General features: G+C 37.0%; 1 protein-coding gene across 2 annotated transcripts in view; it reads right to left on the reverse strand.

Annotated features, from left to right (window-relative positions):
- The window catches only part of LOC129744812 (uncharacterized), a 110,048-nt gene that overhangs the window by 55,765 nt on the left and 38,827 nt on the right, over positions 1–15,456 (reverse strand). The window contains exons 1-2 of one of the 2 annotated variants that reach the window (XM_055737522.1): positions 13,575–13,712; positions 13,264–13,469 (exon numbers count right to left, since the gene is read on the reverse strand). In XM_055737522.1, the coding sequence (XP_055593497.1) occupies positions 13,264–13,467 (204 nt within the window). In that variant the 5' untranslated portion in view covers positions 13,468–13,469; positions 13,575–13,712. Of the gene's footprint in view, positions 1–13,263; positions 13,470–13,574; positions 13,713–15,456 lie in introns of those variants that run through there. The other variant, XM_055737523.1, reaches the window with a different exon arrangement.

Consider the following 15,456-nt stretch of genomic DNA (forward strand, 5'->3'; position numbering starts at 1 on the left):
ACTAAATCGTTATTGTCTAAAATTTCGCATATGTATTCTCCTCTACTACCTTTTTTTATTCGAAACATTGTCACAAGCCGGGTGATGGGCAGATGGGCATTTAGGTCTCCACCGAGTAATACCGGAATTCTACTATTTTGGATGAAGTCAAAAAGGTTTTTTAAAGGTTGTTTAATTTTTTGGAGATTCTCATTTGGTGCTATGTATAAAGGTATAGAAATAATCGGATTTTTAATATTTTTGATTCTCACTGCTATTACTTCCAGATCTACGTTTGGGATATTAATTTTCTCGAAAATGAGAAAAGGGTGGATAAGTATGCATCCATCTGGTCGACATTTTTTAACTATTTTGTAATTGTAAAATTTGTATTGTTCTTCATTTCTAATCAATATTTCCTGAAGAAGAAATATATGAATTTCATTTTTCGTTCATTCGTTCATTCATATTGTTTAATGGCTTCTCTTTTGTGAAGAGCTCTTAAACTTCTGATATTAAGCTGTGCTATTTTTTAGGTCAAATTTGAAATTATCCATTATGTAAGGGATTTTCAATTGTTGTTTTTAATTTAATGATTTTTGTCTTCACTTTGAAAGTTTGAATAGTTTTTTTTATTGGTTTTATTCATCTGGGGGTTTAGTGAGTTCTTGAATAGCCTTGTTTATTGTGGCACCTACTTCTATTTCAATAATATCAGATGTGATTCCAGTAGTATCGTTTTTGAAGTTTGTTTTGGCGAAAATATTCATAAGTTGTTTTGTTATTTCTTGAATGAATTCTGCGGTTATTTTTTCTGTGATTGTAGTTTTGTGTGGGTTATTTTGTATTTGTTTTTCGTGTATAGTGACTTGTTCTCCGATTATGAGTTGTTTTGTTTTATTTAATTTTGGCTGTTGATTATTTTCACAATTTTTTTGATAATTATTTATTATTTTGTTGTATTGTAATGTTTTTTTTTTTGTTCAAAAGGTCTGTAACCATCGAGTGTTCTACTTGGACGTTTCAGCTGAGGAAATCCGTCGGTAGATTCGAGAGTTTGAAATCTGTTTTGGATTTTTGGAAACATTGCCTGTGCTTCCATAAAGGTCATTTTATTCAAAACCATCGATTTATTAATTCTCTGTCTCCTGATTTTTTCAGGACAATCTTTATTATTTGGTAAATGTTCACCCTTACAATTAATGCATATTGGTTTATTTTTATTACAATTCTGATGCTTTTCATCAAGTATTAGTCCACAATGTTCGCAGTTTTGTTTTCCCTTACATGCCGCCTCTTTGTGACCAAAGCGCCAGCATTTTTTGCAAAGTCTAACCGGGTATACGTACATTTCGAGGTTTGCAAATACACCATATATTTGTATGTTTCTTGGAAGTTCCTTACCTTCAAATGTTATTTTAATAGTTCTCGTATCAATCAAAGCTTCTCCTGGTTTCCTTTTAATCCTTTCAGCCTTTAATATTGTTTTGGGACCGGAACACTTTTTCGGAACTAAATTAGAATTCGCGGCGATTTAACTTAACTCAAAAAACACCAACTTTATTTCGATTCGATTAGCGGGGGGTTTTATTGTCGCGATATGTATAGCACGGCGGATTGGTTTGGACTGTGTTACAAACTGTGTTGTGTACAAAGTGGCGAATCTAAGCACAAAGTAAACTGAAAAACCTATTGGTACATACAGTTTCATTTTGTATAAGTGTTTGTTTAATTTTGTATAAGTGTTGTGATCAGAAAACGAAAAGCTCCTGTTCGAGCAGTGAACAGAGCTTATATCCATCCGAAAGCCTTTTTAGATCACTTTCGGATGGATCTAACTTTGACGTTCTGCGATGTTTTTCTATTTCTATACTAACACTTATGAGCGGGGAGATTTTACACAAACATATGCCGCCCGCCTTGAAATATTATCATTTCAACATTTTCAAACGGTACCTACTTGTTTACATTGATAAGATGTGTGTTGGAATGGCTGTGCAAATCCGTTCTTATATTCTAACGGTAAACTTTAATTTTCTGTTCTGTTTTGCTCACTGTTCGCATATCTAATAATGCTGTTCTAGTGGTTTGTGTGCGTATGTGTTTGGAGACAACTAAATAGAATTAATTCTACTGCATGAGGAGGATGGAAGTGATGTCGTTGTTGCTGGAGCACAGGAATGGTGCCGCTCGCTGGATGGTATTTTCGCCTGTTCTTGAAGAAATTTGTTTTGCTGCCGACCGCTGCTGATGATGTGATGGAACCAGGAACTGCTGAGGTGAGTACCAAGTGTATTATAACCCGTGCAGTTTCGTGCAAAGACACAGCGATGCAAGTTTTTATCTGCCCATTCACGATAGCGAACACCTTCAGTGATGATTTTGTTTTTGCTCTCTCCCCCAGCGTGTGGAACCGCTCAAGTGCAATGGTTTGTCTGCTAAATTCGGCCTTTCCTGCAAGCCTACTGTGGCTGGATTACTACGATAGAGCCGCTGGAGCCGAAGATGTGTTCGTTCACCTGGAGAGAACGATGTTGCTGATTGCTGCTGCCCACGGGAACATATAACCGGAATATCCAAGGTAGGTATCGGATACATCGTTTGTTCAGTGCAATAGTAAACAACAACCAACCGCAGATTTGCAAACTGTTGTTTTCGTTGATGGTGTTTCTTGTTCGACTGTAGTGGCAATAACGATGAATTTTATTTTCCAGTCAGCTTTACCAGTGGGGAGATTGACCCAGTTGACCACAGGAACCATGGTGATGGAATTTAGTTGCGAAACTTCCCGTCGGACACGGAAATTCTCGATTGGGGTGGTGACTCCTGTGCTTGTTTCTTGCTGACTATTTTGACCAGGTAAGCATGAACAACATAAACTGTCGAATTCTGGATTCTGCTCAATGATGATGATTTACTCTTCTCAGGTGAATCATGCTTTCCCACCCGATTTGTGGAATAGTGGAATCGACCAACTCGGTTTTCGGTGACTTCCCACAAGTACGAATTCCGGCTCAAGAGATGTGTTGTTGACCAAACCGGCTGCTCACAGAGTTCCTTGCGAATGTGGTACCTGGTATGGATCCTTGTTGACCTGGAGGTACAGATACGTTCGACTTAGCTTTGGGAACCGATTGTCCTGAGATTTGTACGCCGTTAACAATCGGTTGGATTAGGTGCTCGATCCGTGCAGCGATGATGGCGAAGATTGACCTGATTGAAGGAAGGTGCTTAATTTTTGGAAATCTATAAAATAGAATAGGGACTTTCCTGAATGCGGAGGCGCTGGGCCTCCGCACATGCTCCATTGGCGCCTGATGACTATTTTTGAATTATGGTGACATCCTTCAAAAGGTCTTCGTGCAGCTTTCATGAACATTAAATCTTTGCCACCTTTTGGCATACTAAGAACTGGGTGTAGCTTGTATTTCCTCTTGTACGACATACGACATTTTTCAAAGTATTATGATTTAAGGCGAACAATAAGCATGTGGACTTAACTACCCATTGATCACAGCGGAAATTTCATGTGTTCATGCATCAATGAATAAAGCATAGCAACTCTTAAAGTGTTATCGATTTTGATTGGAGTGGAAGTTTTTATTCAAATTTAGGAGCCTTGATGCGAGATGAGTTCCCAAATGAAAGATTTTTCAAAAAGCTTCAAAAGATATGATTCAGCGAACTTAAGATTACTTCAAACGATCTGATTGAGACATGATACTTCATGGACATGTTTCTTCAAAATATTGAGTACTTAATACATATGATTTTTTAAACGAAATGGAGTACTTCAGTCGATTTGGTGGAACTTCAAGCGATAAGATTATGTGTTGTTATCAGTCCTGCTGACCTGAACATATATTCCGTTGGATCCTCCATGCTCTCATTCAACACGGATAGCTTAGAGTGAATCTTAAAGTGAAATGAGGTTAGGTTCGAATTAGGGTTAGGGTTAGACTTCTTGAGAATGATCAGGGATACTTAAAGTGTTAGCAACATAAGTCTCATTCTTCGAAACCTTTTTCAATTAATTCTCAAACTCAATTCATTAATTCTGACAGCATATCTGACGCAAACTGACACATTCTTGGATAGGGTACTGACAAAAAGTTCTGCTTCATTTCTGACTGTGGGTTCTTCAATTCAGTTTGTGGTCTCAACGTGACATGTTTCCAGCTCCTATAGCCATATGAGCTGCTTCTGTAGGTGCTTGACGAACAGACTGGGGTATGGGAAACTTTTTGTGGAGATTCGACCACTCGACCTGACACAATCCAACCAAAAACAGAGTTGTGAAGCATGGGACCATTCTTCGTGACTTTTCTTCGTTCATTCTTCAACAAATCCAAGTAATACTCGGCACCAATGACGACATCGACCCGCTTTGATTCGTGGAAGTAAGGATCAGCTAGCAAAGAGGAATCGGGAATCGACATGGGCGGAGGATGAAACGATGACGAAGGTAGCTGCAGCGTGAGTTTGGGCAACACAAAGAACTGCATAGTTTCTCGGAAACCAGATATTTTTGGTGAACGTGAGCAGACTTCAGAACGTATGGTTTTCGTTGACACTGACTCAGACGACCCAATACCCTGGACTGACAAAAACGTGGGTGTTTCTTCGAGCTTCAGCTTTCTGGAAAACTCTTCTGTCATTAGACAATGTTGCGAGCAAGAGTCCAGCAGGGCTCTAGCAATCAGAGCGTTACCATAGCGGTCTTTGATTTTGACAAGAGCGGTAGGAAGCAGAGTATTCGATGCAGGCTTAACAGATAGTGCTACGTAGCTTTGGCTTGTGCTTGGCATAGTTGAATTGATTTGTGTGGTTGTGTTTGGTGAATTGTGTGTTGCATTTAGTGGTTGATTGTGTGTTTCCGTAACTATTGGCATGGTTTGCTGTCTTTGCTGTTGATATGCTTGCTGTGGATTAATATGGGTGCTTTCTTGATTAATAGGTTGTGCATTTGACAGTTGACTGAGTCTCGGATTCGACGGATTTGGAACGGAGGATCGCGTAGCATGCAACATAGTGTGATGCTTTTGTTGACACAACCGACAACTGCTACGAGTGCAGTTCGTCGCAAAATGACCTGGTTGCAGGCAATTTCTGCAGACTCGACTTCGATTGGCGGCTTCAACACGTTCTGATATCTTCAATCGAAGGAATCTTTGGCAGTGAAATGGTGAGTGCCACATTTCGCTACAGAATGGACACTGGTTTGAAGACTTAAACGTTGTGTAGCTCACTGATTGGCCTCTTGGCTGATGATGATCTGCGACATTGTAGCGGGGTTCAGTGGCTGGAACAACTGACTGAAGAACGGAACAATAGCTGCGCAGAAACTTCTTCATGTCCTCGTATCTTGGCACCTCTTTACTGTTGTGTTGAGTTTCCCAGTTTTTCAAAGTGACAGGGTCTAGTCGCGTGTGCAGCATGTGCGCTAGAATGGTGCTCCAGCCATCTGTGTCTTCGCCAACCTTCTGCAGCATCAACAGATTCTTCTCGAATTCTGTAATGAGGTTGTTGATGCTTTCGTAGCCTTCTTTTTTTATCGGTTCGAGTAAAAATAGTGCGTCTAGGTACGCTTTCACTATGAGCTTCTTGTTCTCGTATCGTTCTGTCAGAATCTCCCAAGCGACAGAGTAATTTGCGTCTGACAGCTCGATAGAGAGAACATCCTTAAGAGCTTCGCCGGAAAGGGATGACTTCAGGTACGTAAATTTCTCCATGGACGCAAGTTGTTCGTTATTATGGATCAGGGTTCGAAAACTATCGCGGAATGAAACCCATTCGCGAAGTTTTCCACTGAAACTCGGCAATCGGATTTCTGGCAGCTTAACTCTCGACCCCATGGAGGCATGGCCTTGGTTGTGTGAAGAGTCGTTTACGTTCGGAGCTCGCTCAGGTTTGTTTTGAAGTTTTGACAGTGCACCCTTCAACTGGAAGAAACGGTCTTCAAAACTCAGCAGCAGCCTGTCGTTTTCTTCCTCACGTTGTGCTTCAGCTTCATCTTTGGCGTCACCGTAGAGCTCCTTGGCCTTCTTCTCTTCACTTTCATAAAAGATCAGCTCGATTTTACTGCGCACTTCATGAAACTCATTAAACACAGGTTCTAAGGCCTCAAGCCTATAGAACTAATCTGACACTCATCACGTCCTGGTTCGTAATTCTGTATGAATCGGTCCACACTGTCCATGAGAAGCACTATTTGCCGTTCTCTTTTCTGCAACAACTTCAACTGAACATTTTTCGCCATTCTGACCGGAAACTTTGTCCACTTCTAACTTAAATTCAAACACTCTGACCTTTCAGAGCTGAAAAAGCAGCGATTGAACCCAACTTTCCAATTTCCAAAATATCTGACAAACTTGGACCAAATTTGTCCAAAACTGACGAATTTCTGACTCAAATACTGACGTAGGCGAATTAATTGTTGAAGTTCAGGAGTTTATTTTCAAATTTTGACAAAATATCGAACGATTTTCGATTTCTGACAAATCAGACACCCTTGGACTCGATTCGTTCAATACAGAATTACTAATAACTGACTCAGGCTTCCAATTTCTGACAAAATCAAACTTGTACCTTCAGACAAGTTCTTAAACTGACACGTTGTTTCTTACTCAAGCTTAATTTCTGATAGTTTTTCAGATGATTTGTTAACTGACTCAATTTCTGACAAGTTTCAGACCAAATTTTACTAACTCAATTTCTGACAATATTTCGGACGAGATTTCCGACAATATTCAGACAAGATTTCTGACAAAGCTTATTGTGAGACTCAGACTCCACTCTGACTAGTTTCAGAAAAGATTTCCGAAAATATTCACTTAAGAATTCCGACACAAACTGATTCAGACTTAACTCTGACAAGATTTCCGACTCAAACTTAATTTCTGACCATTCAGACTTAATTCTGACAAGTTTCAAACTCAAACTTCAATTCAGGTTCAAATTCTGAAACAATTTTAAATTCTTAAACAAACTTGTGATTTTCCGACAAATTCCAACACCTTGGACCCAATCCGTCCAGTATCGAATAGTTCTGACCAAAAAATCTGACTTGCACCTTTTGTGCTTCTGACTTGCACCTTAATGTGCTCTGACATGCACCTTATGTGCTTCTGACTTAGGGTATATGCACCTAAATTTGATCAACTCGACGTTCCATCCGATCGCGACGCGAATTTGTGAGACTAGCAACCCGATATTGACAGCAGCGAGTGAGCACAACCAATGTGTAAAGCAAAGTAAAAATGCCAATAAGAAATCCAAGACCAATTATAGTTAACGGACAGGGCACACACTTCATGCAACTTAAAACAGCAATTCAATTTCAATTCTTTATTTTTATTTGCACTATTTTGGCCTCATGCACCAAGCCTTCTTCAATACTTCCTGCTCTTAAGATTCCAAAGAACTGCTCCTTCAGACGTTGCGTCGTTGCTGGTTGTAAATCAGCTGGGTTGCTGGCCGATCAGCTGTCCTCTGCCTTGTTGCTGCTAGATCAGCTGAACTTTCGTTGCTTTAGTTCACGAGTATGCTTCTGGTATTCGCACTTCAAGGATTTCGCGATGGCTGACAACTGTTGTCCGATGCACTTAATTGCATCCAAGCCAAGCGTAAATGGCGAACGATGCACTTTTATTGTTCTTAAGTACAATCACTTCACTTTGATAGAGTTCAACTGCGATGGCGATTTTACAAGTCCAAAATGGTTCGCAGTTTGGCTGCTGTCGGTCTTCACTTAATTGTCCAAATTTATGTTCCAGAACCACTTCCGGACGGTCATCCGGCTCTAAGGACCAAATGTTTTGGGACCGGAACACTTTTTCGGAACTAAATTAGAATTCGCGGCGATTTAACTTAACTCAAAAAACACCAACTTTATTTCGATTCGATTAGCGGGGGGTTTTATTGTCGCGATATGTATAGCACGGCGGATTGGTTTGGACTGTGTTACAAACTGTGTTGTGTACAAAGTGGCGAATCTAAGCACAAAGTAAACTGAAAAACCTATTGGTACATACAGTTTCATTTTGTATAAGTGTTTGTTTAATTTTCTATAAGTGTTGTGATCAGAAAACGAAAAGCTCCTGTTCGAGCAGTGAACAGAGCTTATATCCATCCGAAAGCCTTTTTAGATCACTTTCGGATGGATCTAACTTTGACGTTCTGCGATGTTTTTCTATTTCTATACTAACACTTATGAGCGGGGAGATTTTACACAAACAAATATCTTTTTCCCTGAAATAGCATATTTAAAAATCTCCTCTTCCGAAATGGATGCGGATATGTTTTTAATAATTCCAATTGTTTCGCGTAGCATTCGTGGAATAAATGCTGTATAATTGTTTGCTTTTAAAATATCTGTTGCGTTTAATATCTTTTCCGAATCTTGTGGTTTTTTGTATGTAAGTTTGTATCTATAAAAACCGGCCTTTTTTATTTCTGCAAATTGATTCAGTTTCAGTTCGAACAAGAATTTTCCTATTTCCATAGGTTCAAGAAGATTGTAAGTGTTTTTGGTGGAAATTGGTTCCAAAAAAATGATGTTAAAAGAATCGTTTTTTATCCAAACTTTATTATTGGCATCACTGCTTTTTGAGAGGGTGTTGTTTTCATTTGTGTTTGTTTTTTGGGATTTTGATCTGGTGTTATGTGTATTATTTGGTGGTGGTGTTGAGTGTGTGTAGATATCTTTTGATGTTTGTGGTGTATCACTTCTAGAATCTGTGTGTTCGTGAGATGTATCTCTGTCACTATCTGATTGTGTTTGTGTGTTATCTGGTTTAGTTTTTTTGTTAGCGTTTCCGGTTTTCTTTATTGGCCTTTTTCTAGAACTTTCCAATGGCGTCGATTTTATTTGATCTGCGAAACCGTGGAATTGTTCTACGTCTATGTCTTCATCGGTTGTTGGAATGTCTGGAAGTGACATAGCTTTGCCTTTGTCCGGTGGGACGTCCAGGTCTATTTTTCTGGGGTCGGCGTCCATGTCATAGAAAGGAAAATTACGACTTACCTTATTTTAAACTTCTATAAACTATTATCTAAAACTATTTTTCTCTTTTAACTTAATCTAACACTATTGCTCTTTTCTATTATTTACAAATTATTTACAGCTATCATACAGGAATTCAATAAAAAACTGTCCATTTTAGCAATTTCGCGACGAAATGAAAAGTACAGTTGTGTTCACTACGCTTGACTTTGGCTCTTAAGGTTGTGGCCGTTTGTCTTGCGACGGTTGCGAGCAGAATGTTACGCTTAAGTTAAAATTCATTGACATGTTGACGAAAGTTGCTAATTTAAAAAAAAATGTGTTCAATATCGAAACCTCAGAACCTGCCATCAGAAAATAAAAACTAAAATAAAACTTTTGTAACTTTTTCTTTGAAGTCAAAATTACAAGCGGCTGTCGAAAAAGTTATTCCTTGAATTGAGAATGTTCAATTTTGCCCTACCTATTTTTGAACCTTCCTTTGCGGTTAGAGTCTATATGACCCGAGCTATACCTTCTTGATACGATATCTCAGGAACGGTTAAGGCTAGAATTATGAGATTTTCTGACTTTTCATAAAATGAGATGCTCTACAATTTCTTATTATTTAGATTTTATAATAGGGTTACCAGAGTCACCCAGCAAAAAGGACCATTAGCCGGTTTGGGTCATTTAGACCCGGATTATTGTTTTGGATATGAAATCAAAAGTACTGACCCGATTGTTTTAAAATGCACGTGTACCATTTTAAAATTGTTAAAATGTTTGCTATTAGATGCTTTTTTTCAAAAATTTGGGTATGTTTTTTGATGTCTTTAAGAACCGACCTTAAAGTAAATAAGTCCTAAAAAATGGGTGTTTGGCAACAAAAATAATTTGTTTAGCTGAAAAACTTTTGATTGATATGAATTCTGATAGATTGAAAGCTCATATTTAAACAATGAAAGTGCTTGCATTTACAGACCACAGCTGGTTAGTTAAAATTTCTTGGAAAGTCTTTAATTGTAATTGTTTCTTTATTCAGTGACGATAACCTAATTGCAAAATTACATTGTATCAGGTCAAGGAGATTTCAGTGGGAAAGAAAAAAGAACAATGGCACACTATTTTTAGCTAACAATGAATTGAAACCTAATCAAACAAAAAAAAAAAGAATTGAAGATATTTGAAAATAACAAACAAAACGAAAAAAAGATGATTATTGCAGCAAGAGTTTTTAAACTATTTTTTTTGTAATTTTTTTATTTGAAACGGCTCATACCTTGAAGCTTTAAGGAGTCAAATCCGTTTTGTATGTTTACAATTGTTTGCTGAGGTCTAGATAATCACTTTTTGTAGAGAACAGGAAATAGATAGGGGAATATGAAAATGAAATAAATTATAAACGAAGATCAACAGCTTTCAGGAAAAGGTATATTCCGAACATGTAATCTAATCTATGCCTATCACAGCTATTACATCTCTTACTGGGGTGCAGGGTGGGCTTCCTAGGGCACGAAGAGAGTCTATTATATTCGTTCTAGCGGCCAGGTGGAACTCATATGAGTCATGACCAAACGATATGCTTGATGTCGTGATAACCTTGGCCACAGCCACACAAATTGCTGCCAGCAATATTTATACGATAGAGTACCGCATTCAAGAAATAATGATTGAAAATGAGACGGGAAAATACGAAAAAAAAATCTCGACTCAGGTCCAATCTTCTAAACCAGGGCTTAAGGCTTACTCATGGGATAATCGAGCGGAGCCACTCAGAACATTTTTAAACTACGATTTTTGTACTTTAATTTCATGAGAATTATGAGCTTTGGATTGAAAAAATTGCTTAAATGGAAAATAAGCTCTTATGATCGTTAAATCCTCTTGATCTATAATGTAAGCACTGAAACATGATTCCACAATTTTCACTATCATTTATTTTTTTATTTTTCACTGTAACCAGTTTTAAAACGCGTTTTTACTATAATTTGATGACTCGGGGCAAACAGAGCAATTCTAATCGGGGCACGATGACCATTTTCTGCCGTAGAATCTAGCAGCGAATTCATCTCGAAGAAGTCAACTGAATTATAAAGCTATAACTTGACAAGTTGTACACCTGACGGTTTGGGCTATTGTTAAGGTGTCGGAGAGATAATCAGAAGACTTGAGTTCGATTCCTGGTCAAGACAATGTTTTTCAATGTTGTTCATTCATGATCGATTATTTTAATTATTGCATTATTCGGCTAGTAGCATCATCCGCCAAACAAAGCAGCAGAAAAAATAATGTATGAGTCACACATACATGAATTATTTGTATTCTACAACAGACATACATTATTTCTTAATTGATTTGCTTTGTGAATCTACGACTTCCGTTTAGGGCAAAATCCATCGATCATGAAAAGTAAACGAAAAAAAAAATCGCTTCGACCAGGAATCGAACTCGAGTCATCTGATTATCTCTCCGACACCTCACCAATAGGCCAAATCGTCAGATAATACAGTTGACTTCTTCGGATTGAATTCGCTGCTAGATTCTACGTCAGAAAACGCTCATCGTGCCCTGATTAATGGTGCTTATACTGCCCCAGGGGGGGGTTCATTATGCCCCTATAGTGACTGGTTTTCAGCTTTCGGCAAAATTTTTAAAAATATATTTTTTAAAGTTTTTATCTTCTTTTTCAAGTTTCAACCAGTTCGAAACTAGGCTTTTTTGTGTGTAATCACGAAGCAATGATGTCACATAATATATCTGTTTTCTAAGGTTAAATAAACGCTTTTCTTAACCTCCCAAAGCTGTTCGCTAAATATCCGTTTCGGGGAATTTGAGTTGTTGTTTTATTTCGTTCTCCTGGCTGTAGATGTTAACCGATTTTGATGATATAATATTCATTGTGTAGGTTATTTATCCTAATTGCTCAACATTTAAAAATAAAGTTGATATGTATTACCAGGTTATCAAGAACTGGTTCAGAAAGTTGAAAGTCCGAAAAATTTATTTTATTTTAAAATACACATAACTTTTGACAGCTTTTCTGTATTTAAGTCTTTTATTGATGTTTATGTTGAGGTCCAATGAAAGTTTTGACCGCTATCTCAGATCTTCCGGTTAAAGAAAAAATCTTACTTTACAAAAACGACATCTAATTTTATCTTTGCTTAGCTCTATTTTATTTCCCAATTAACGGATTTTCAAAACTCAAATTTTAATTTTTTGTCGTTATTGATTTTATTTGTTATTTGTTCATTATTTTCATAGAACATACTTGGTCTGTCAAAATTCCCAGTTCTTCAGTATATTGGAATGATGATAAAGATGTTTGAAATGTGTGCTTCGGGTTATATTGACCCGAACAGCTTTGGAGGGTTAAGGTGGCCATTATGCCCTAATCTCCCCTACATGAAGTCATTTTTGCCATCTTTTTTTATTTTTTCATAACTTTTGTGGTTTTTTTTGGTATTTTGTTCGAAATCCGACAATTTTTTCCACAAAACAAGACCAATTCCCTACATTTTATGGATTTTTAATCGTTTGGCATCAACAAAATTTCTATCATAAATGAGTGTCCCCTCTCTCTCTCTCTCTCTTTGGCGATTACGAGGTAAAAAAATAAAAACTTCGAGGCACCCCTTCCTTAATCAAGTCCGATAATGCTTATTTTTCCAAACATTGCCACCCTAATGTTCCACTAATCCATGGCTCTCTGGAGAAAGTGCCAAAAAGAATAAGAGAGAAACAAAACAAACTGTGCATAAACCTACAAAACCCATAGCGTGAACCCTCTACTGCATGAATTACGATAACATTTAAAAAAAAATGATTTGGTGGAAAGAGCTTAATTTATTGCTAGTTAAAAAAAATTGCCAAAAAAGATTTTTGTTTTTATGTTTCTAATTATTTATAGTGTAAGTATTTTTTTTTTATTTAAATTTTTGAGGCAAAATAATTTCAAATTTTAAGAAACACTAATTAAGATTGCGGCCAATTTGTATGGATGAAAATTAAACCAGTTTGGCACTCAAAACCTAAAAACAGCGCATAAAAGTTATTTTGAGTACATACATGGAATATTTTTATTCACATTTTTCAAAGTTATATTTTCGAATTAACAATAAAATATATAATTTTGCAAAGTCAGATACCATAGTTTTGCAACTAATTTTAACATTGGTCTGCATTCATACGACTTTGCCTAGAACCAATTGAGGCCCAACTTGGCATTCAGACATTTACTTCAATTTTGATTTAAGGTTATAGAACAACAAACAACAAAAACAATAAATTACACTCACCACTTTACTCAGTTCATTGTAGCAAACATCCAATTGCTGTATTAGTTCTAATCTCTGGCACTTTTCGTCGATAATTTTCGTACGCAGGCCCCGCTTGCAACGACTCGGATTATAACCATTGCTCTTCTTTACCGACCAACACTGCGGGCGCCTGACGTCACACAGTATTGGTGAGCACGGAACTCTACCCACTATTGAATGCATGGCTGAAAAGAGAGAAAAGAAGAAAAAAAATATTTTAGATAATTATTCAATTTGCTATCAGATAATCAAATAGATCAAGAAAACATTAATCTGCAATAGACATTTACCATTGAAATGTTTAAATCGTTAATTAATCGCAAACGAAAGCAATAAATCAATTTGCAATATGAAAACGCATGGATTACGAATCGCGACGGGTCACACTTCTTAAACGAACCGCACAAGAAAATAGACTGAACGCACACCGGCCAACAGTTGAACAAGGTTTCAGATCTCTTTGTGTGTGTGCATTCCAATAAACACTCAAGAGCAACTCGAAGAGAATGTACCGGTGATGATCAATTGCACTACATAACCCACATCGAACAAACGCCACGCCACGAGAGCGAGAGAATCCGGTCGGAAAGCTAAGAAAACCGCTCGTCAACTTTACTTCTCTCTGGGTAGTTTTTGTTTGTTGGTTTATCCTGCTTCGATCGTAGCAAGCTGGTCTGAAAGCAAGCCGAACAAAACGAGCGACCGCCAGTTTATTGCTGAAGCATAGCCGACTGCAAAAAAAAAATTCCTCCGTTCGAGTTTCACGAGAGGGAAAAAAGCTGCCGTATATGAACTCTTTCGCTTATGTACAATCGAGGGAAAAGATGGGAGAGTGAGCGCTTAACTGCTCGCTCGTTTCGTGTACAGTTACCGTTGGCAGATATTATACCCATGGCAGATATTATACAATATATTCTCGGTCGTTTCGATGAGACGGGGGTGAAGATGAAGCAATAACAATTAATGGGAGTGCGGGGAATGTATATAAGGCATAGAATAGTCTGGATTTGATTTTTTTCTCTTTATATGTAGAGGTGACACTGATTAATATTCTGCTGGGTTCGATTTCACCAACATTATTGAACCTTTATATACTTTTGAAGACAGGATTTTTAATTAATTGATATTTAGAGGAACTAACATTCATTGCGATTATTTACAAGAACACTTTTCAATGAAATATTTCAAAAACTTTCCGAGGAATACTATCGATAATGAAGCTGTTTTCAATATAATTTCATGTTTAAAAAAAAGTGCAGTACAGAAAGTAAGTCAAGTTTAGAAAAATAATACAATGCATGTAAAACATAATCTAAATGTAAACGTTTAGGATAAATGTAAAAAAAAATTCCGCTCCTGGCGGGACTCGAACCAGCAATGTCCGGATATATGCATGCCGGCTTACAGTTGGATGTAATATAACGCTTATCCAACGACACAGTTTGGGCGTGTCAGAACTGATTCGTTTTGCTTTCCATTGAAACAGCGCATCAAAACTGAAGCCGATTTGTTCTGACGCTTTGTTCTACGTTGAAGATGTGATGTTTTAAAATGAAAATTCCGACGCAAATTTTCAACAACTTCTTAGTTCTTTTAACCTTCTCTCCGTCTATAATGTTCAAAATCTTGAAATTTGATTACAAAAAGAAAATAACTTTCACCATTTTTATGTTTTTTTTTTCGTAATTGCGAGTGATCTATAAGAATTGACATACAATATCATAACTCGCTCCAAACCACATCTTAACCATCAAAATGTTTATGATGCGCCTCAGAAAAGTTTTATTTATTATAAATTTATTAAAATACAAAAAAAAATGGTTAGAATAAATTTTAAATGACAAATTACATCGAGTTCTTAGACAGAATATCAAACATGCCAGAAATTATAAAATAAAAAGAAATTAATTTGTAGTAACATTAAAAAAAAATTTTTTTTGTTTAAAAAAGGTATATGTTTTGGGTATTTTAATAACCGTAGGATCACCCTAGTAAAAATAATTTTAAGAGGTTTATAGATATTTCAAAGGGTTACAAGAAGTATGAAGCGGAATGTGATTTATTTTACTTTTTTTTAATTCTAAAACATTCCATAGAAATCCATCGGTTTTTTTCCGGTAAAGTCTTAGTCCCAAAGTCTCAAACAGTAAATGTTCAGTCAATTATTAGTTT

Source organism: Uranotaenia lowii, chromosome 2 (assembly GCF_029784155.1).
Source record: "Uranotaenia lowii strain MFRU-FL chromosome 2, ASM2978415v1, whole genome shotgun sequence".
Taxonomy (NCBI): domain Eukaryota; kingdom Metazoa; phylum Arthropoda; class Insecta; order Diptera; family Culicidae; genus Uranotaenia; species Uranotaenia lowii.